Source organism: Nylanderia fulva, unplaced genomic scaffold (genome assembly GCF_048542155.1).
Source record: "Nylanderia fulva isolate GAGA-0341 unplaced genomic scaffold, ASM4854215v1 Scaffold249, whole genome shotgun sequence".
Lineage (NCBI taxonomy): Eukaryota > Metazoa > Arthropoda > Insecta > Hymenoptera > Formicidae > Nylanderia > Nylanderia fulva.
In genome coordinates this window covers 133892-152887 of record NW_028190313.1, presented here as the reverse complement: position 1 = coordinate 152887, position 18996 = coordinate 133892, and the positions used below count along the sequence as shown (strand labels likewise).

General features: G+C 44.6%; 3 protein-coding genes and 1 pseudogene across 3 annotated transcripts; 1 reads left to right on the top strand and 3 right to left on the bottom strand.

Annotated features, from left to right (window-relative positions):
• Nucleotides 1-4796: 4796 nt before the first annotated feature.
• On the top strand, nucleotides 4797-5898 carry LOC146722998 (uncharacterized). Its single transcript, XM_085483366.1, has one exon. It carries the CDS (start codon nucleotides 4797-4799, stop codon nucleotides 5871-5873), a length of 1077 nt encoding a protein of 358 aa, XP_085339492.1. The 3' UTR covers nucleotides 5874-5898.
• Nucleotides 5899-8247: 2349 nt separating this feature from the next.
• Nucleotides 8248-9175, bottom strand: LOC146722997 (uncharacterized). The gene has a single exon (XM_085483367.1). The coding sequence runs from the start codon at nucleotides 9154-9156 to the stop codon at nucleotides 8374-8376; it is 783 nt and encodes a 260-aa protein (XP_085339493.1). The 5' UTR covers nucleotides 9157-9175; the 3' UTR covers nucleotides 8248-8373.
• An 804-nt stretch (nucleotides 9176-9979) lies between these two features.
• On the bottom strand, nucleotides 9980-10929 carry LOC146722996 (uncharacterized; annotated as a pseudogene).
• Nucleotides 10930-10996: 67 nt separating this feature from the next.
• LOC146722995 (uncharacterized) lies at nucleotides 10997-12356 on the bottom strand. Its single transcript, XM_085483365.1, has one exon. It carries the CDS (start codon nucleotides 12110-12112, stop codon nucleotides 10997-10999), a length of 1116 nt encoding a protein of 371 aa, XP_085339491.1. The 5' UTR covers nucleotides 12113-12356.
• Nucleotides 12357-18996: the final 6640 nt, after the last annotated feature.

The following is an 18996-nucleotide window of genomic DNA, read 5'->3' as shown; positions in this document are numbered from 1 at the left end:
AATCGAGTAACACTTATTTTTAAAATATTAGGAGAAGGGGATTCCTAGAAATATATATCTGGAGGGGAACAAAGAGAAATATTTAAAAATATTAGGAGAAAGGATTTCTTAGAAATATATATCTGGTGAGGGAGAGAAATAACAAAGAAAATAGTATGTAAACAATATGTTTATTCAAAAAAACGGATGATCGTCGGATCCAAGCCTGGATTTTGCGGCCGACCACCAATTGAATAATTTAAATACATTTTGTAACGCACAATTTTTTACATGTTTATTACATCGTAGAGTATATGTGGGATCTAACTTATTTAATGCAGGTACATCTTCATATATGGCATCCAAGGTCTCAATGGTGAAACCGCTGCTCGCATCGTCCATTATTTCGGCCAGCCATTCTCGCTTTTCGAGTCCTTTTACATACACAAGAGAGTACTCTTCATCGTCTTCTTGCTCATTTATGCCAACGATAGCTGCCGTAATCAAGCGCTGAGCCATGCCGTATGGAACATTTCCATCCTCCCATTGTAAGCTGTGATGATGTTGAGTTAGCCACGAGGCCTGATGCCTTTCCGACTTTATAAGCACGCTCCATGGCACAGGGCATGCGAAGAAATAGTGCGACAGGATATATCCTCTTCTCAGGATTGCCGCTTCCTTTACGATAAATCGTTTGTTTAGTATAAATCCTTGCAGGTCGACAAACGTTGGTGCGGACATGATCTCTTCGATGCGAGTCAGTCGAGAGGTATTACTTCACTAACATCAAACATCTCACATCATCTTGATTATGTATCCTTCTCCTCCCCCTCTTTCACACGCGTATTTGTGTAAACATTTTTTAGGTGATTTTGCGCACAACGTTGGTCAACGGGTTGTACTGGATCACACGATCGTGTATAATGAGGCAGTACGCAGTGGTATTATTAGGCACGTTTTCCTTACACTCAAATTCCAATCTCACATCCACCGTTGCGCTCTTGATCGATTCGTTTTGTCGAGAACAATCGATAATCACAAACGGACCGTTTTGTAAAAACCGTGTGATGGTGAGATTGGGCTCGAGGTATTCGTATCCGTAATAGTTCTTGCAGAAACGTGTGTAGGTGTCGTACAGAATTGACCATCTGTTTTTATCAAAATCCAGATTCATGTCGTCGTACGGATAACTTTCCGAGTTCAGAAAGAGTTTCACGTTGGTTAATTTACAGTCGTCGAATCGACTCGTATCCTCGGACATGACATTTTTACGCCCTGTCTGCAGAGCAAAAATTACATATCGCGGCTTCTCCAGTTGAGTCGCGGTCTTAATGGCCCACGAATGCTTGGTCGTACGCTGCAATAGCGGAAATTCGTATAGATCCCACGAGCGGAAACCCATGCTGAGGTAACGTCCGCTTTCCAGAGCGCGCAGCATCGACAGCTTCTTAATCTCGCTCAACAACACGTGTGGCATTCGCCATTGTATCTTGAATATGTTGATCACAGGCTCCAGTGCAGAATCTCCATACAGGCAATTATTGTCGTTGCACGATCGTATTAAGATCAACTCATGACGCGCATTAATCACTACTCGTTTGTAGTCATCACAAAATCCCAGCAACATGTAGAGCGGTACGCAGAAATTGAAGTGCCCACTCGCAGAAATCGGATCACTCCAGCCAGCGTTACTCATAACCATGCTTCTATCGAATGATATCGTTACATAGTTTTTGAGCAAACTTGTTATTCCTACATTTCTGTTGCGATCAATCTCCACACCATCGAGCTCATAGCGAATTTCGTCAAACATGAATGCGACACAATTATTTCCCAGTGTCACATTGGATCCCTCAATTGGATGGTTTATCTTTAGTTCTCCCTCGATATATAAGAAACTCTCATACGGCAATGTATATAAATCCTGTTGTTGTATGGGTATTCTTATCTCGTCGCTGTATCCAAATGTTGTGTTGGCAAACGGGTTGTATGTGTGAGTCTCAATCTTGACGATGCGATCGTCAAAGACTGGCTCTTCCTCGATGTTGAGAATCTCAGTCATTGTTCAGATGGTGCGCACCGCAAATCCCAAAGATTGTAAAAACGCAACGTTTGACGAGGTGAGTCTCTTCTTCGTAGTTGATTTGATATTAGCGAATGATGTTGCTGCTGGTCTGATTGTGTTCTTCGTGTCTTTATTCAACACGAGCATCCCGTCGCACGAGGGTGGCCCGCCGTCGTACGTGCAATCTAATTGTTATCTCTTCACCGCGAAAATCGAGCAATCGTCCCTCCTGGTCAGTAACGCGTAACACTAAATCAGTAATGCTCCGTACGAAGATCGGCAGGTAAATGATCTGCGCCGGCGTTTCCGATATCTTATATCCTGGTGGTACCCTCGGTGAAAATTCGTGTATCGTGTGAACGAGTTTATTGTTGCTGTATGCACCCGCGGTCACGTTACACTCTATGCGGATAATGTTCACGTTGATAATATTAATCGCCATGTTCGATTTGTGCCATTTTCGCGGTTGCAGTATACGATTCGAGAATCCCAGCAGCGATCCAATGTTGTTGGGCATGCTAAAGTTTATTCTGTAGGCACACTTGATCTCGCTTCTCATCGTATTGTAATTAGCGCGGAGCACGATTGGATAATCTTCATCGTCGACACCTTTATCGCTAACAGCATTATGTTTTCGGGAAAGTGCACGTTTCAAAAATTCATGTATCGCTTGCAGCTCGTACGATCCCTCGGGAATCGTAATTTCCGCGTCGTCTGTACCGTAGTAAAATTTATTATTCGAGGAATTCACATTCGATATAGTGTGATAAGTTTCAAAATCCGTCAGACCGAGCTCGTAGTCCGCGTCGCTCAAATCTATGGGCGGAAAGTAGGTCGCCGCGAGGACGCTACTCTTCCCAGTCAATGTTAGTGTTAGCGACATGTTGACAAAACTGAGTTAAATAACGCAATGTCAGTCTTTAAATTTGCGGCGAGAAATCTCGGAGAAACTGCAAGCACAACTGTCCGCAGATACTCTGATCATACGTTTGATAAGAGGTGTAATTGTATTCCAATTTCGGCACATTTAAATATCGCACCAATTCCTCGGGTGGTCGAAGATTGCTAAAACTGTCGAAATAAATTGCGCGATTTCCTCTTTTTGCATACACCACCCAATGAGTGCCAGGACCGTCTGTACTGTCTAGATTAACGATACCACTCTCATTTTCTCGCGCGCCATTTATCGGTAAATTATTGCACATAAATACACCTCTAAAGTATGGAATGTGCATACGTTTTGCAAGTTGTAGCAATTGCACATTTGTAGTTACACCTTTCGGCATTTTTAACGTTTTTTTGACGTTTTTTTTTTTTTCTTCGCTCCTCGTCCATATTTGTAAGGGGCGAGATACAGTCCGCGACCTTCCATGGCGCGATTGTGGCGTAGTATCTCTTGCAACTGACGTTGCGCGGCTTTTCTATCGTTTACCGCTTTTGCTACGCCAGCTGCTCCGCCAACCAGGGATCCGAGCGCGCCCAGCATTGGTAAAATCGGCAAAAATCCGCCTCGTTTCGCTGTCGAAAGTATCCTCCTCTTCTTCGTCCTCTTTTTCGTTTTCAAGCCCATGCCGAGCTTCGTCTTGGCCTTCATCGCTGTCCAGACAACTGCGGCCGCGGCTCTCTCACCGAGACTCGAGTCTTTCGCGACGATGCGAGTTTTCGCTTTCTCGGCGAGTACCTTATCCGCCGCGTGTCTCTCGGTGAGTTCGCTGCTCCGAGAGTACGCTATATCGTGTTCACGGCACGCCGCGTCCAATGGGTTGACACCTTGATCACCTCTAGCCAATCGCTTTTCCAAACGAGTTCCCGGGCCGCAAAATTGATAGCCGGGGATATGAAGCTCGACCGGAAGTGCGTTTATCGCACGATTTAATAGACCTGTGCCTATTTTCGTTGACATCCGTTGCAATCTCTAGACATTACTGAGCAAAGCGCGAGTCCGCGCAGCTATAAATAGGCGGACGTTGGAGGTCAAATCGGGAGTGAGAAAATGATATTCGTGCAACAACCTCTGACGATACGAGTGATGAATTACGACGACAGAGTACGCTGCAGCGTGAACGAAGGTGTGCGCAAACACGGTACGATGCTACCGACAACTATACGCGCGATCGTTTGCGGCCCCTCAAACTGCGGTAAAACCAACGTGTTGATAAGCCTGCTGGAAAGTCCGCACGGTGTGCGTTTCGAGAACGTGTACGTGTACTCTAAATCGCTGCAACAGCCGAAATATCGCTATTTGGAAGATTTATTGACGCCGATTGACGAAATCGGCTACTTTACATTCTCCAATAACAGTGACGTCATTCCACCGAGCGAGGCTTATCCAAATTCAATTTTTGTCTTTGATGACGTGGCATGCGACAAGCAAGATACGATAAGAGAGTACTTCTCAATGGGGCGCCACTCGAACATCGACTGCTTCTATCTCTGTCAGACATACGCGAGAATACCGAAACATCTTATACGCGACAACGCGAACCTGCTAATCCTGTTTAAACAAGACGCCACCAATTTGAAGCACGTGTACAACGATCACGTGAATACCGACATGTCGTATGAGGATTTCAGTGAGTTATGTCGTACTTATTGGCAGCAAAAGTATGGATTTCTAGTGATAGACAAGGACAGCTCGCTTACGAACGGGCGATACAGAAAAGGATTTAATGAGTTCGCGATACCGCAGAGCCATTAGTCGTCGCCAACAATCCTCCCAGTCGAGAGAAACTCTAGAGAGAGTGCTGCCGACATGGCTGATAATATTCGCGAGCGTGAAAAGGTTGCCAAGGAGATTGCGAAGACGGCCGAATCGATCCGCAAGAAACACCGCGCTCTGAAGACCGGAAAGATCGATGATGATATCGCTGTCAAGACTCACCTTAAACCTATTATCGAGCCGCTACAAAAGATTGTCGACAACGCGACGATTTCGGTGAAAAACGAGCTTAACACCGACGACGACGACGGTGTGAAGATCGAGACATGGTATGAGGGGGAAACACCGAAAAAGAGTAAACATAAAACCATCAAGCGATATAAAGAGGAGGAGGAGGAGACATTGAAAAAAAGAAAATATGATATTTTGAAGCCATTGGACGCTTCATTGCCGACAACATCTACACCGAAAAACGCACAACCTGTGATACCCAAAACACTCGTAGACGAAAATGTTTTCGAAACCGCGCGTAACCCGCCCGAAATATCCCTTCGACACTGGTTAAGATCGTTGGAAGGTCGACAAATGATGCGAAAGGATTGGGGGCCATTAGGACAAAAGTACATGGACGCTCTCCTCGGTGCTGATGAGAAGAAAGAAATTGATAATGTATACGGAGTCTATTTCGACGAGAATGAAATGCGCATCGGAAACAAGCGATTCGCGATTGACAAAGATGACAATATAATCATAGGCGACACGCGGTACATTGGAACGCCCGGATTGTACGAGTTGATCTTCAAGAAAAGACCTGATTACCAGGAGGATGATTTGCAAAAATACAAACATATATTATTGGCGACAAATGCGCATAAACGCAACTTTGATGTGCAAGGCCGTGTGAAAAGTAGCAAGGGGGACAAGTACAAATATATAATCGCACCGTTGACGCGGGTGGAATCGGACGACCCAAAATCTGGCATGGGAATGCCTCGCGCTATGACGCTAACCAACAATAAGATTGATTACGTGCACTGGGACGACCCCAACGAGCTAGTGGATCGCCTACGATTGCTCGATGCTTCGCACCAAGCTGGCAACAACGCGCATGACAACGAGATCTTGTCGATTATCGAGGAACTGCGGGAAGCGGGCATTATTATAAATTAAACAAGGTTCCCGACAATCTATTCAGTTTATCGTGTGACACTTTACAAAGCATTGAAAAAATGTCTATCAATAAATTTGGATTATTCGAGAGGAGAAATGATGCAACCCCTGGCACAAACGATCAATGGTATAGATTGATTAGAAAATGCGTGCGCAAAAACGCTCTGCATCGCGTCGCTACAGATTATGACGCGAGATCGCGCAAGATTCGCCGTGTAGCGCAACCTGAGGCGGATACCGATGTCGTCAACAAATTGTACCTGGAAGAGTGCTTTAAAACATTGATGATCCAACAGAAAGAGTCAGATGAGAAGCTGGCTGCGTTAGAGAAGGATGTACGAGCGTTGGAAACTGCGATAAAAGAGCTTCTGCGTGCGCCAAACACTACCTCAGACACAGGCATCTAATGAGCGGTTGGCTCAGAAACGTCTATCAAACAGTTGTGAAACGTCTAGAAAGGATTTTCGAGTGGTTGCAAACAATTGTTGAACAGCTACGGAGGATTATCAGCGTGCTACCAAACAACAATGAGTGGCATCAGTGACCGACCTGGAAGCAGCAGTGAACGACCCGGAAGCAGCAGTGAACGACCTGGAAACGGTGGTGAACGCGACCGCTACGATCGAGGTTACGATCATGTCAAACAGGGTTGCGAACGAGGCTACGAACAAGTCCTTAAAGGTTACATAAAAGGCTATCAACAACTCAGTAAGGGTTGCGAACAGGTCAGGGACGGCTGCGAACGGGCCAAGGCGGGCTACGAACGTATCAGAAACGACTTGGGACGAGGCTGTGATCGAGTCAGGAACGATTTTCGAATGGGCCAAGGACGTGAGTGAACGAACGTGAAAGAACCCGAAAGAACCCGAAACAACGAGAATTTAACCCGAAAGAACCTGAAAGAACAAGGCACAAACCCGAAACAACGAGGCACGAAACCGAAACAACGAGGCACGAACCCGAAAGAACCCGAAACAACGAGGCACGAACCCGAAACAACGAGGCACGAACCCGAAAGAACCCGAAACAACGAGGCACAAACCCGAAAAAACCCGAAAGAACCTGAAAGAACAAGGCACAAACCCGAAACAACGAGGCACGAAACCGAAACAACGAGGCACGAACCCGAAAGAACCCGAAACAACGAGGCACGAACCCGAAACAACGAGGCACGAACCCGAAACAACGAGGCACGAACCCGAAAGAACCCGAAACAACGAGGCACGAACCCGAAAAAACCCGAAAGAACCCAAAAGAACGAGAATTTAACCCAAAAAAAACAAGGCACGAACCCGAAACAACGAGAATTTAACCCGAAAGAACCCGAAACAACGAGGCGCGAACGCAAAAGAACCCGAAACAACGAGGCACGAACCCGAAAAAACCCGAAACAACGAGGCACGAACCCGAAAGAACCCGAAAGAACGAGAATGAATAGTGAAAATAACAACGAGCAACATAGTTTGGAGAGACGGCAGTTGGTAAACGAGTTGCACGCGTCAGCGAGAAAAAATTTCCCTCGAAGACATGTCATAGTGCGAGGATACGATGATTTGTGGCAAGCCGACATTGTCGAGATGCGTCCATACTCCCGTTTCAACAGAGGTTACCACTACATACTCACCATCATCGATGTGTTGAGCAAGTATGCGTGGGCTGTACCACTCAAGAGTAAAGGAGGAAGCGAGACAGCTGACGCAATCGCCAAGATAATTCGGGATAGCAAGAGATGCCCGAAAAACATGCAAACCGATAACGGAAAGGAATTTTACAATGCCGATGTGCAACGACTTATGCGAAGACATGACATTAATCACTATTCTACATATTCGATATTGAAGGCGTCGGTCGTCGAGCGATTCAATCGCACACTAAAGAACGATATGTGGAAGATGTTTACGCTGAATAGTACTTACAAGTGGTTCGACATGCTGCCACGTCTCGTATCAGATTACAACGGACGCAAGCATCGAACGATTGGTATGCGACCCGCCGACGTTACCCCCGCGATCGCCGAAAGACTCTTGACTACCGTGTACAATCGTGTAAAAATCGCGGGTCCGGCAAAGTTCAAAGTAGGTGATCAGGTACGCGTCAGCAAGTACAAACAACTTTTCGAGAAGGGATACACGCCAAATTGGACAACCGAGGTGTTTAAGATTGTTAAAGTGCAGCATACTAATCCCGTAACATATCTACTCGAGGATTATCACAAGACATCTATCGCTGGAGCGTTTTACGAGCATGAGCTGCATCGTGCAAATTATCCGGATGTGTACCTCGTGGAGAAAATACTGCGCAGGAGGGGTGACGAGGTTTATGTGAAATGGCTGGGATTCGACAGTTCGCACAACTCTTGGATACATAAAAACAATGTTATTTAATGTATTTTATTCAATCATTGTATAACAATATATATATTGTATAACATATGAAATATATGAAATATATAACAAAATATATATAATTCTCATTAATACGTCCTTACAATATAATTTATTTACAACGGTATTCGATAATGTCCCCACGGCAAGGTGTCGGTCGAATCAGGTACGACATACCGCTTGTCGTCGTAGGGACTTAGAGCAATTTTCGTCTCGCTGATGGTATACACTTTATGCAATTTCGATCTTATACATGACTGTTGACGCGTCATTTCAATCTCGTCATTAAGACAGCGTGTATAATCGTCGAATGTTATACTACGCGCTACGACGTTACTTTTGACACCTTTTGCCTTTTTAGTGTCCTTTTTACCATCCACCCGCAAAGCATACATTTTTGCTCTAAGCCCGACGAATTCGGTCATTATCGCGCCGTTATTCTCATCTTTCATCAGACCCGGCACCTTTTTATTCGCGAGCGGTATACCGTACGCATTATTCGCGGCGTAATCGCTGGTATCGAATCGAGCGATGTCGCGTTTCAAATTTTCATAGACATCTTGACATTTAATTTGATATATTAAACTATCCGTGTCGGTGTACATTACTCTACAATAGTCACGATAGAGCGGTGACATGTATTCGTGGTGAAATTCATAAAGACATACTTTTGATACGTCGAGTATGCACATGCCGACGTAGATTGGTTTGTAGAATTTAACTTCGAGTTTGCGTAATTCTATGGCAACTAATTTTTCCGAAAATATGCTTGTACTATGAAAATTTGGTTTAGCGATCATTGCCTCCGCACCGTACCGTCCGTCCCATTTTGTTAATAATTTTACATCCATATGATTGCGCACATTTTCCATCGTCTTGCCGAATACCGCGTTATTCATCAATTTATATAAATTTTTTTCAAAATCGTTTTTCACTCGTGTTCTAAACTGTGTGTTGAGTTCGATGTATTTTTGAAGTCACGCTGACTGCGTGAATTGTAGTATGCGATATATTTTTGTTATGCGTAGCCCGTGGCGCGTGCACTGCTGCAGATTACGATAGTGTATTACGTAGCGCTTCTTATCGTAAAGCGTTGCTAGGAGTTTATATTCCCGCTTGCCGGGCGGCTTATCGCGCGTCGGGCAAAACGGTAGGTCAATGTGCGCGTCATGAAGATGCTGCGGATACTCTAAATCTACTTCGAGAACATAGCCTATAGGCGAATCGAACGCGATAGATGATACGTCAAAATTCGATATATCGTCGACCCACCGAAAATCAGCATATGGCAATGGTTGACACATTGCCCATCCGTACAAATTATTTACATCGAAATACATGAGGTACGATGAGGGTTTCGATGGGTCGTACGATTGCATGTACTTGTTATTAGCCTGTGCGTATCGGCCTGAACATTGACTAAGGCCACCGCGTATACCTCGTTCGACAAACATAACCATGTCAATGTCTGTTAATAATTCAAATTTTATATTCGTATGTTTTAACATGGCGTCCCATGTATATCCGGGGAGAGTATAATAATACGCGGGATCGAGTCCGTAACTTTTTATACAACTATCGCGAAAATTCTCAAATATATCGGCCAATAACAAGACATCAATTTTTAAATATAAATCGCTATATTCGCCTAGCGTTCGAAGGGAGAATCGGCTCCAGACGGTCTCGGCGTGCGCGTAATCACTCTTGGATACTGTGTCGCCGGTTAAGGAACTGTAAAATGAGTCGCGCGGCGGTAAACGTGTGTCTTGTAATCTGTCCACGCAGTCTATGTATTCGTATGGAAAGACACCCTTTCGTGTCAATAAATTGAATTTTTCACTAGTTAAATTTTGATATTCCGAATGTAAAATTTTTAGTTTATCTTTATCCAAAAATGACGCTAATTTGTCGAGACTAGCACTGAGAAACTTATACGAATCGATAAAGCGTAATTTGATATAATTTTTTGCATTTTTGTCTTGTGTCAATCTAACAGTTTTCGAGAATGATATATATTTTTCCTTTGTTATCGGCAGTAATTCGATTTCCCCTTCGAACGCTGTGGCTATGTCCTCGATAATAAAATGTGCGTCGTAGCCGGACAGATTGTGAAAGACTATAGGGATACAAAATGATTCTTTGTAATTTAAGTTACAATTTGAATGCGCAGGACCCCTGTACCGCCCGGTGAGGTGGCAATGATCGCGGACGCGTGTATCGTCTTCGTCAAACGGTTTTTCACAAATGTGACAATGCGTCGCGGTGCGAAATTTTAACCACTCGTCAGGCGTTAAATTTACCATGGGGACATTGGTCGTTAAAATATTTTTTACGCGGATTGCTAAATTTTTAAGCTGTTCGGCGAACCATGCGACGCAATCGACACTACGGTGGGAATTGTATGTGGACAACGAACTGTCGTACGAACACTGTACATAGTACGCGATGCTGAACACTTGATGGTGTTGATAATTTTTGGCATCTTCGGTCTTTGCCAAAACACACTCGAGGTCGGCGTACACTACAAACGGCAGCCGCTCCTTCCTCGTGTAGTTGTCGAAGCTGAGCCACTTGTCCTTGTCGCTCGGCAACCGGATAGCACAGTCGTTCAATTTCCCGCAATCTTCCGTATGCGCTTGCAATTTATCCGCCGCTCCGAAATAGTGTAAACATCTGTAAAAAATAAAAAATTTAATGAAAATTTAATTAAAATATAATTTACGTGTAATAAATATATACTTACCGATCGCAGATAAATTTTTTACATTTCTTTTTGCTCAGTTGCGAGCTCACGAGGCGAGACAGATTTTTTATCAAAACAAAATGCCCGACGCTGTTTTCGTCTTCCACGTACAGCAGATTGACGTGTCTGTCCTTCTTTTTTTCCGAAAGACGCAACGGGACGATGTTCTCGTTCTCGATGATGTACACATTCACGGAGATGTCGTTTGCAAGTTCAAACTTTTTAATTTGATTCACAGTCACTGGAAACTCAATGTTTTGGAGATTCAGCACTGTGGTGTAATGCGGATAGGAGGATTCTCGTTCCATATGTCTTTCAGCGGGGTACAGAGCGGCTACTACTGACCATGCGAAACACGCATTGTCCGCTGATAGCACATTAACAACCGCTCTTTTTACCATAATTTTTTGCGGTAATTTGACATGGCATCCAGCGCGCATAGGATTATACTTGTTGATATTTACTGTCAAATCTATTATCCGCGACAATGCCCAGCCGCTATCGCGTTCCTGGAACTCTTCTAGCGATGCTAGCGTGGGCTCGATTACGCGGCGCTCGTACCACTCGCGTACATCGGACGTGCGAAAGAGTTCAAAGTTTCTCGTATTAATACTTTTATTGGCACGCTTGTCACCGGACACAAATTCGCCGTTGAAAACAGTGTTCACTTTTACACTGATGTGTCTCTGCAGCACATTCTCCATGTTCTCGACTACAATGTCTGCTGCATTTTCCAAAAACTGACGCGGTTCGATATAGTCGACGTTAATTACCGCACCGGTAAGTATACGGCTATCGAACGCCGTATCGATCTCGCGCCAAACGAGTCTTTGCGCGTTATTGCCGCCGCCGCTGCCACTAGGTATGGATCCACCACTAAACATGGATTCACCGACATACTGTCTCTGCAAGCGCACCTTCGCACTCTCGAGTCGCGCTATTCTCGCCACGAGAGATTGCCTATGTCCAATCGAGAGACGCGGACGCTTGGCACGGCTGCGTTCTTCCAGCTCTTCGATAAATTCTTCGCACTCTTGCAGCCATCCGAAATATTCGCCCAAGGTGCCGACTTGGCGGGAACGCTCCAACAGGTCGCGCTCAATGTTCTCCATTTTTTATGTCTGGCACTTTTTCACACTTTTAACCTCAGCCTATTTTCGCTGACATTCGCTGCAATCCCTGATCATCGGTGCTGGACCGTCAATATGCGTTCGCATCCACGGCCGATTGTAATGTTCGAGGCAGCGACGATATGTCTGAACCTCCGGATCCGTCTTGATATGCTCTGGAAGCTTGTCCCACAAATGCTCTACGAAATATCCACACTTTTGTAGTAAAACAATCTTCGGAATATATTGTAACTGTTGGGCACTTAAACTGAGAATGTCGGAAGCACTTGCTAGCATGACAAACATCTTGAATAAAGAGAGCGTGCGCTCGCCAGTGGTACTATGGCCCGGCAGCGGCATCGGTCCTCGTTATATATCCCAATCAACCCTTTGTTCGTCAACGTACGAACGAGAAAAATTTAGATGACGTAAATTTTCGGCGCTTGTTTTGTTTATAAATTCCTGCAGCCGCTGGTTATTGGCGCTGGTATTTCTTAGAAATATACGTATAGATCATGTATCAACCCCCTTGATTGTCGGCGTATGCCAAGCGGTGGCCCTTCTTAGAATTTGATTATCTTAGATTTTCAGAGAACTGATTGTCGGCGCTCGGCTCCAAGCGGCCCTTCTTAGAATTTAATTATATTTCTTAGAAATATACAGATAACGTATGGGGGAAGAAACGCAACCCCCTTGATTGTCGGCGTATGCCAAGCGGTGGCCCTTCTTAGAATTTGATTATATTTCTTAGAAATATACAGATAACGTATAAGGAGAAGAAACGCAAACCCCCCCCCCCCCTGATTGTCGGCAGCCCTTTGTAATAGATATTGTTTATCTTTTGTTTATAAACATAAACGTATGAGGAAAAGAAACGCACCCCCCCCCCCCTGATTGTCGGCGGCCCTTTTGTAATAGATATTGTTTATCTTTTGTTTATAAACATAAACGTATGAAGAGAAGAAACGCAACCCCCCCCCCACCCCCCGAATGTCGGCAGCCCTTTGTAATAGATATTGTTTATCTTTTGTTTATAAACATAGATAAGCTTATCTGCTGATAAGACCCCCCCGCCCGCGTGACGTCATACCCCCTCGCCACCGAAAACCCCCCCGCCCCGCACCCCCCTCAGAGGACCCGGGTTAGAACCCCCCTAGTATTCCTACTTTAACTGTAATTTCAAAAAACGGGAACTCACCATAGGAGATGCCGTGTTAAATCTACAACCATACGAAAGGATCCGATTACAGCCGCGCAGCGAAACAATTATCCGAGCCGCCACAAATAAAAATAGCGCAGGAATCGTAAGAGCCGAACAAACTGTACCCGGTGTGTATATAGGACGATGCCTCGTGCAACCAGAGGGCTACGTGTGTCCAGTCAGTGTCATAAATACAACCGACGAAGTTGTCGAGTTAAGAACGCCGCTAATAACTATAGACGAAATAGAGGGGGAAATGAAGCATAAAATAACCCTTATACGAAAAGAAATTCCGAAGTATTCGAGCAAAAGAAATCGGGAAGTATGATAATTATTACGGACGGACCATCTCAACGTAGAAGAACGACAGGCTATACACAGGATATGCGAAGAATATTGCGATTTATTTCTTTTGAATGGAGAACCACTGAGCTGCACCGCGACCGTGGAACATGAAATAACCACGCGCGCTGATTCAGCACCGGTCAACGTACGACCGTACCGCCTGCCAGAGAAGCATAAGGCGGAGGTAAATAAACAAGTTAAAGAGATGCTAGATGCTGGCATTATCAGGTCAAGCGTTAGCCAATGGAACGCTCCACTGTTAGTAGTGCCGAAAAAAGCTGACGCATCCGGAAACTCAAGACTAAGGGTAGTTGTAGATTTCAGAAAGGTAAATGACCTTACAGTAGGCGACTCGTTTCCGTTACCAAACATCACAGACATTTTGGACCAGCTGGGAAACGCTAAATACTTTACAACGCTCGATTTAGCATCAGGTTACCACCAGATACCGATGGCTGAATACGATAAAAAGAAAACGGCTTTCTCAACTCCTTTTGGACACTATGAGTTCAACAGAATGCCATTTGAACTAAAGAATGCACCCGCGACCTTCCAACGACTAATGAATTCAGTACTGACTGGAATTCAAGGGCTCAAATGTCTCGTATATCTCGACGACATTGTCATATATGGGTCAAGTTTAGAGAATCATAATAAAAGGCTCAGGGAAGTATTACGGAGATTACGGACACACAACATGAAATTGCAGCCAGATAAATGTGAATTTTTACGAAAAGAAGTTATATACTTAGGGCACATAATCTCGGAAAACGGTATATTACCGGACCCATCAAAATTAGAGGCGGTAAAAAATTTTCCGACGCCGCAAAAAGTTAAAGATGTACAGGCATTTATAGGACTCGCCGGTTATTATAGGAAGTTCATTCAGGATTTCTCAAAGATCGCAAAACCCCTGATTAGATTGACAAAAAAGGGCGAAACAGGATGGAACAGCGAGCAACAAATTGCGTTCGATATTTTAAAAGATAAGCTAATAACGGCACCGATATTACAATATCCAGATTTTAGTAAGGAATTTAATATAACTACAGACGCGTCCGATTATGCAATCGGAGCCGTGCTCTCACAGGGGCTCATAGGCAATAACCGCCCTGTTGCTTACGCAAGCAGAGTGCTATCTCGCGCGGAGCAGAATTACAGCACAACTGAAAAAGAATTATTAGCGATTGTATGGGCCGTAAAACATTTTAGACCATACGTATACGGGACCAAATTCAAAATCATTACGGATCATAAATTATTGGTATGGCTATTTAACGTGAATGACCCCGGCTCAAGGTTGATTCGCTGGAGATTAAAATTAGAAGAATACGATTACGAAATCATACATAAGGCCGGACGAGCGAACGCAAACGCTGATGCATTGAGTCGGAACGTAATCCGAAACGCTGACTCAAGCAAAAGGACGGAAGGTATATGCAAGATAGAAAAAGAAGAGGTAAACGACGCTAAGAATGAAAGGATGTACACCGAAGAGAAAAAACAACAGATACTGTATGAATATCACGATGCGCCCATTGGAGGACATCAGGGAATAGAAAGAACAATTAAGAGAATTCGTTTAGATCATGATTGGCCGGGTCTAACAAAAGACGTCGAGAAATACATCGCCAAATGCGAGTCATGTCAAAAAAATAAATTGTCGCGGAAAAATAAAGCACCATTAATAATTACAGATACGCCTGATAAGCCATTTGAAAAATGTGCGTTGGACATTGTAGGGCCGCTAACAATAACTACGAATGGGAGTAAATATTTATTAACATTCCAAGACACCCTAACAAAATTTAGTAAGGCGATTCCAATACCGAACCAGGAAGCCGGCACAATCGCAAAGGAGTTCGTAACGAAAATAATCCTAGAACACGGGATACCGGAGAAAATTTTGACAGATCAAGGGACAAACTTTTTAAGTGAAATATTTAAGGACACATGTAAACTGTTAAAAATCAAAAAATTACAAACAACCGCGTATCATCCGGAAACAAATGGGGCACTCGAACGATCACATAGGACATTAGCAGAGTATCTTCGCCATTATGTTGACGCTGATCAAACAGACTGGGACGAATGGACACCTTATGCAATGTTTACTTATAATACGACCCCGCACAGTGCAACGGGGTACACGCCGTTTGAATTAATTTACGGACATCAGGCCAACCTACCGACGGCATTAACAAAACCACCGAGGGCCACATACAGTTACGATGATTACGCTCAAGAGCTTAGGGAAAGATTAAGGGTCACACAACAAATTGCGAAGGATCGCGTAAACAAAGAGAAAATCAAATCGAAAAAATATTATGATAAAGACGCGAAAGAAATACAATTTAAAGTCGGCGATAAAGTGCTTATATATGACGATACGCTACGACGCGGACGATCAAAGTAACTTGACGCCTTATGGGCAGGACCGTATACAATAATCGAAAAAAACTCCGACGTCAACTACACAGTAAAGAAAGAAAGAAGAGCAATACGCATACACACAAACAGACTAAAATCATTTATCGAAAATTGAGACTTACCTATTCTGGTATCGCGAATCGGTCAAGGCTGGTCGTCCCCACCAAAACCACCACTTCACGCACCACTCGCGTTTTGGTACGCGTATCAAGGGTGACGTGCAAAGAATGCGGCTCACCCGCCCTCCGGGACACATTCGCCCACCGAAGCACCACATCGTACGCCCGGGTATACTCGTCCCCCGTTATTTCGGGTTCCACAACAGGGGCGCGGGCGCGACAGTAGGGGGACACAACAAATCGTCTAAATGCGAATAAGCATTGCATCTAATACAATTAAAACGAAAATACATGTTAATATGTCGTGCCGCACGTAACAAAAGTTGTCCTAAGACTGAAGAAACGACAGAAGATATAAAAAACGAATGCTCCGCTTTCTTGATAAAAAATTGCATACAAAGGTATAAAATAGTAAAGGAAATTATATATATATTACAGGATGATCATATTCAATGCCAACGCAGCGACATTGAGACGGTCAAGCCAAGAGCCATATGAACTCGAGGAATTCACCAACGAACCAGGGATACATTTTGAAAAAATAGGCCATCTACATTATTCTAAAAGCACGTGTAAACTAGTAATAAAACTAGACCTAGCAACATTAACTGCGAAACAGGGTTACATACGAAATTATATAGAGCGTACAGAAAAAGCGTGCAATGTGTTAACGCAACAAAACACATGCCTTAATTTAGTTAGTATTACAAAACAAACACTAAACTATTAGACGACAATACAAATAAATACACTCTACGACAGACGTACAGACAAACGTAGGGGAATAATTGACGGGATAGGAACAGTAGCAAAGACATTGTTCGGTACCATGAACGCCGATGACGAAAAACGCATAAATAAACAACTAGAATTAATAAATAGCGGACAAAGCACGTTACAACACACAGTTAGACATCAACTAACAATAATCAACGATACGGTAACACATATAAATAAGTTAGAGAATACAATAAAACAGAGTGAAAAACTCTTACAGGAAAATGTAGCGCAATATATTACGTTAGAAAAGATACAGGGGCAATATGAAATAATTATGGCAGCATTAACGGACGCCATTAGGGACGCGGAAAATATTATAGAATACTTAGCGCAAATCGAGGAAGGAAACATACATCCGAAATTAGTACCATTTGATAACATTGTCGCGCATTTAAAAGAAGCCGCAACACAGTTAGAACAGGGTGTGACGTGGTCTTTTTGATTTGAGCCCGTCACAAGGGCGGACACGTCCGGCCGGGAAGCGTCGGAGAGCGCTGTACAATTTTGTGTTTCGTGCGGGTGAGCAGCGACCTTTTCGCTAGCTCGCCCGTACTCTGTATCGGGATCGAGGTGGTAGGCCAGGAGAACGGCCATTGTTTTAAGGAGAAGAGGACCTGGGCAGACGACGGAGGAACGACCTCGGAGGGGGAGGAGCGGAGACTGAGCGACCGGCCCGGTGAGTATTAAGAACAATAAAATATACGCGGTACCGAGAAAATAAGGAAGGGATACTGCAAATAAACTCGTTACAGCCTCGATGGGACGAACAGGAGCAGTCCAAAACAGGGAGGAAAAGGCGCCTACATTCCGCGACCAGGATGATTCCCCTGAGGGGCCCGCCACCACACATCGAGAGAAACATGGAGATCTAACGGGACTGATCACCCCGAGACGACTTCCCTCAGCAAATAAAGGTCGTTCGGAACATCACATCATACGGCCATACGAGGTGTGGACGGGACCGCCGAGAATGGACCTGCTGCATCGTCGCTCCCGAGGGCTGAAATTTGAATTTGGCGGCGGAAGTCCGCGACCAGCCGCGACACACAGGAATCGATACGAGGATCGATTCCGGGTCCGGCGCGGGGCGCAACGCTGCCGCGAGACCTGGCAACCGGGCTGGGGTGGCGCGCATTGTCTTCCCCCTCCCCACCAGCGTACTTTCCGAGGTCCCGCCGGCCCGAAAGGAAATCACTGTTCGACGAGCCGGTGTCCTGCGAGCACGAAAAAAGACGAAGACCCACAGCGACCACCTGCGACGGCGGATTATTGTAAGGCCACCTCCTCGATCGTCCGGTAAGCGCGGATTCGGCAGAGACCCGTGAGTTATTAGAGAAGTATAACGATACCGAGCAATTATGCTGTAAACAATTTAGTACCGAGAATTAGTTGAGAGACTCACGGGACTCGCGTCGATTTCATTTCCGCGTCATTAAGTTATTGCGTAAATCTTTGCCTTCTTTACCTCTCCGAGGGGCACTGAAACGAGTCGACAGTCATATCGTAATATATTGTAATTGTAGCATTGTATCGAGTCATTGATTAGCAATCCTGAGAATAAGTTCCGCTGGATTAGTGTATGGTCTATTCGATTCCGAGCCGGATACAAGGGGAGAGTAATGATAACTAAAGATTTCGAGAAAACCCAGCGATCTCCCTACGGCTCGATAATAATATTATAGTTATTTTATTCACACTATCTATACTACTAATTGAAAATATATTCTTATTTTATCTTATTTCTGAGTACAATTAATATCGAGATTTCTTCTCTCTCTCCGAGACGGCGAATTCCGAATCTCCTTACGGAAAGAACCACGACACTCTACCCCCTGTGGATACCGAGCTACGAGGGCCGAGCCGTCGTGTCCGCTGATTATTTTGCCGAGATATTGTTGAGTGGTGCGGCATGACATGACCGCACCTGGCGCCCAAAATATACGATACCGAGTACATAGTGATACCGAGCAAGTATTGAGAGAACGGAGAGCGGCACGACGAGGTTGCGCAGC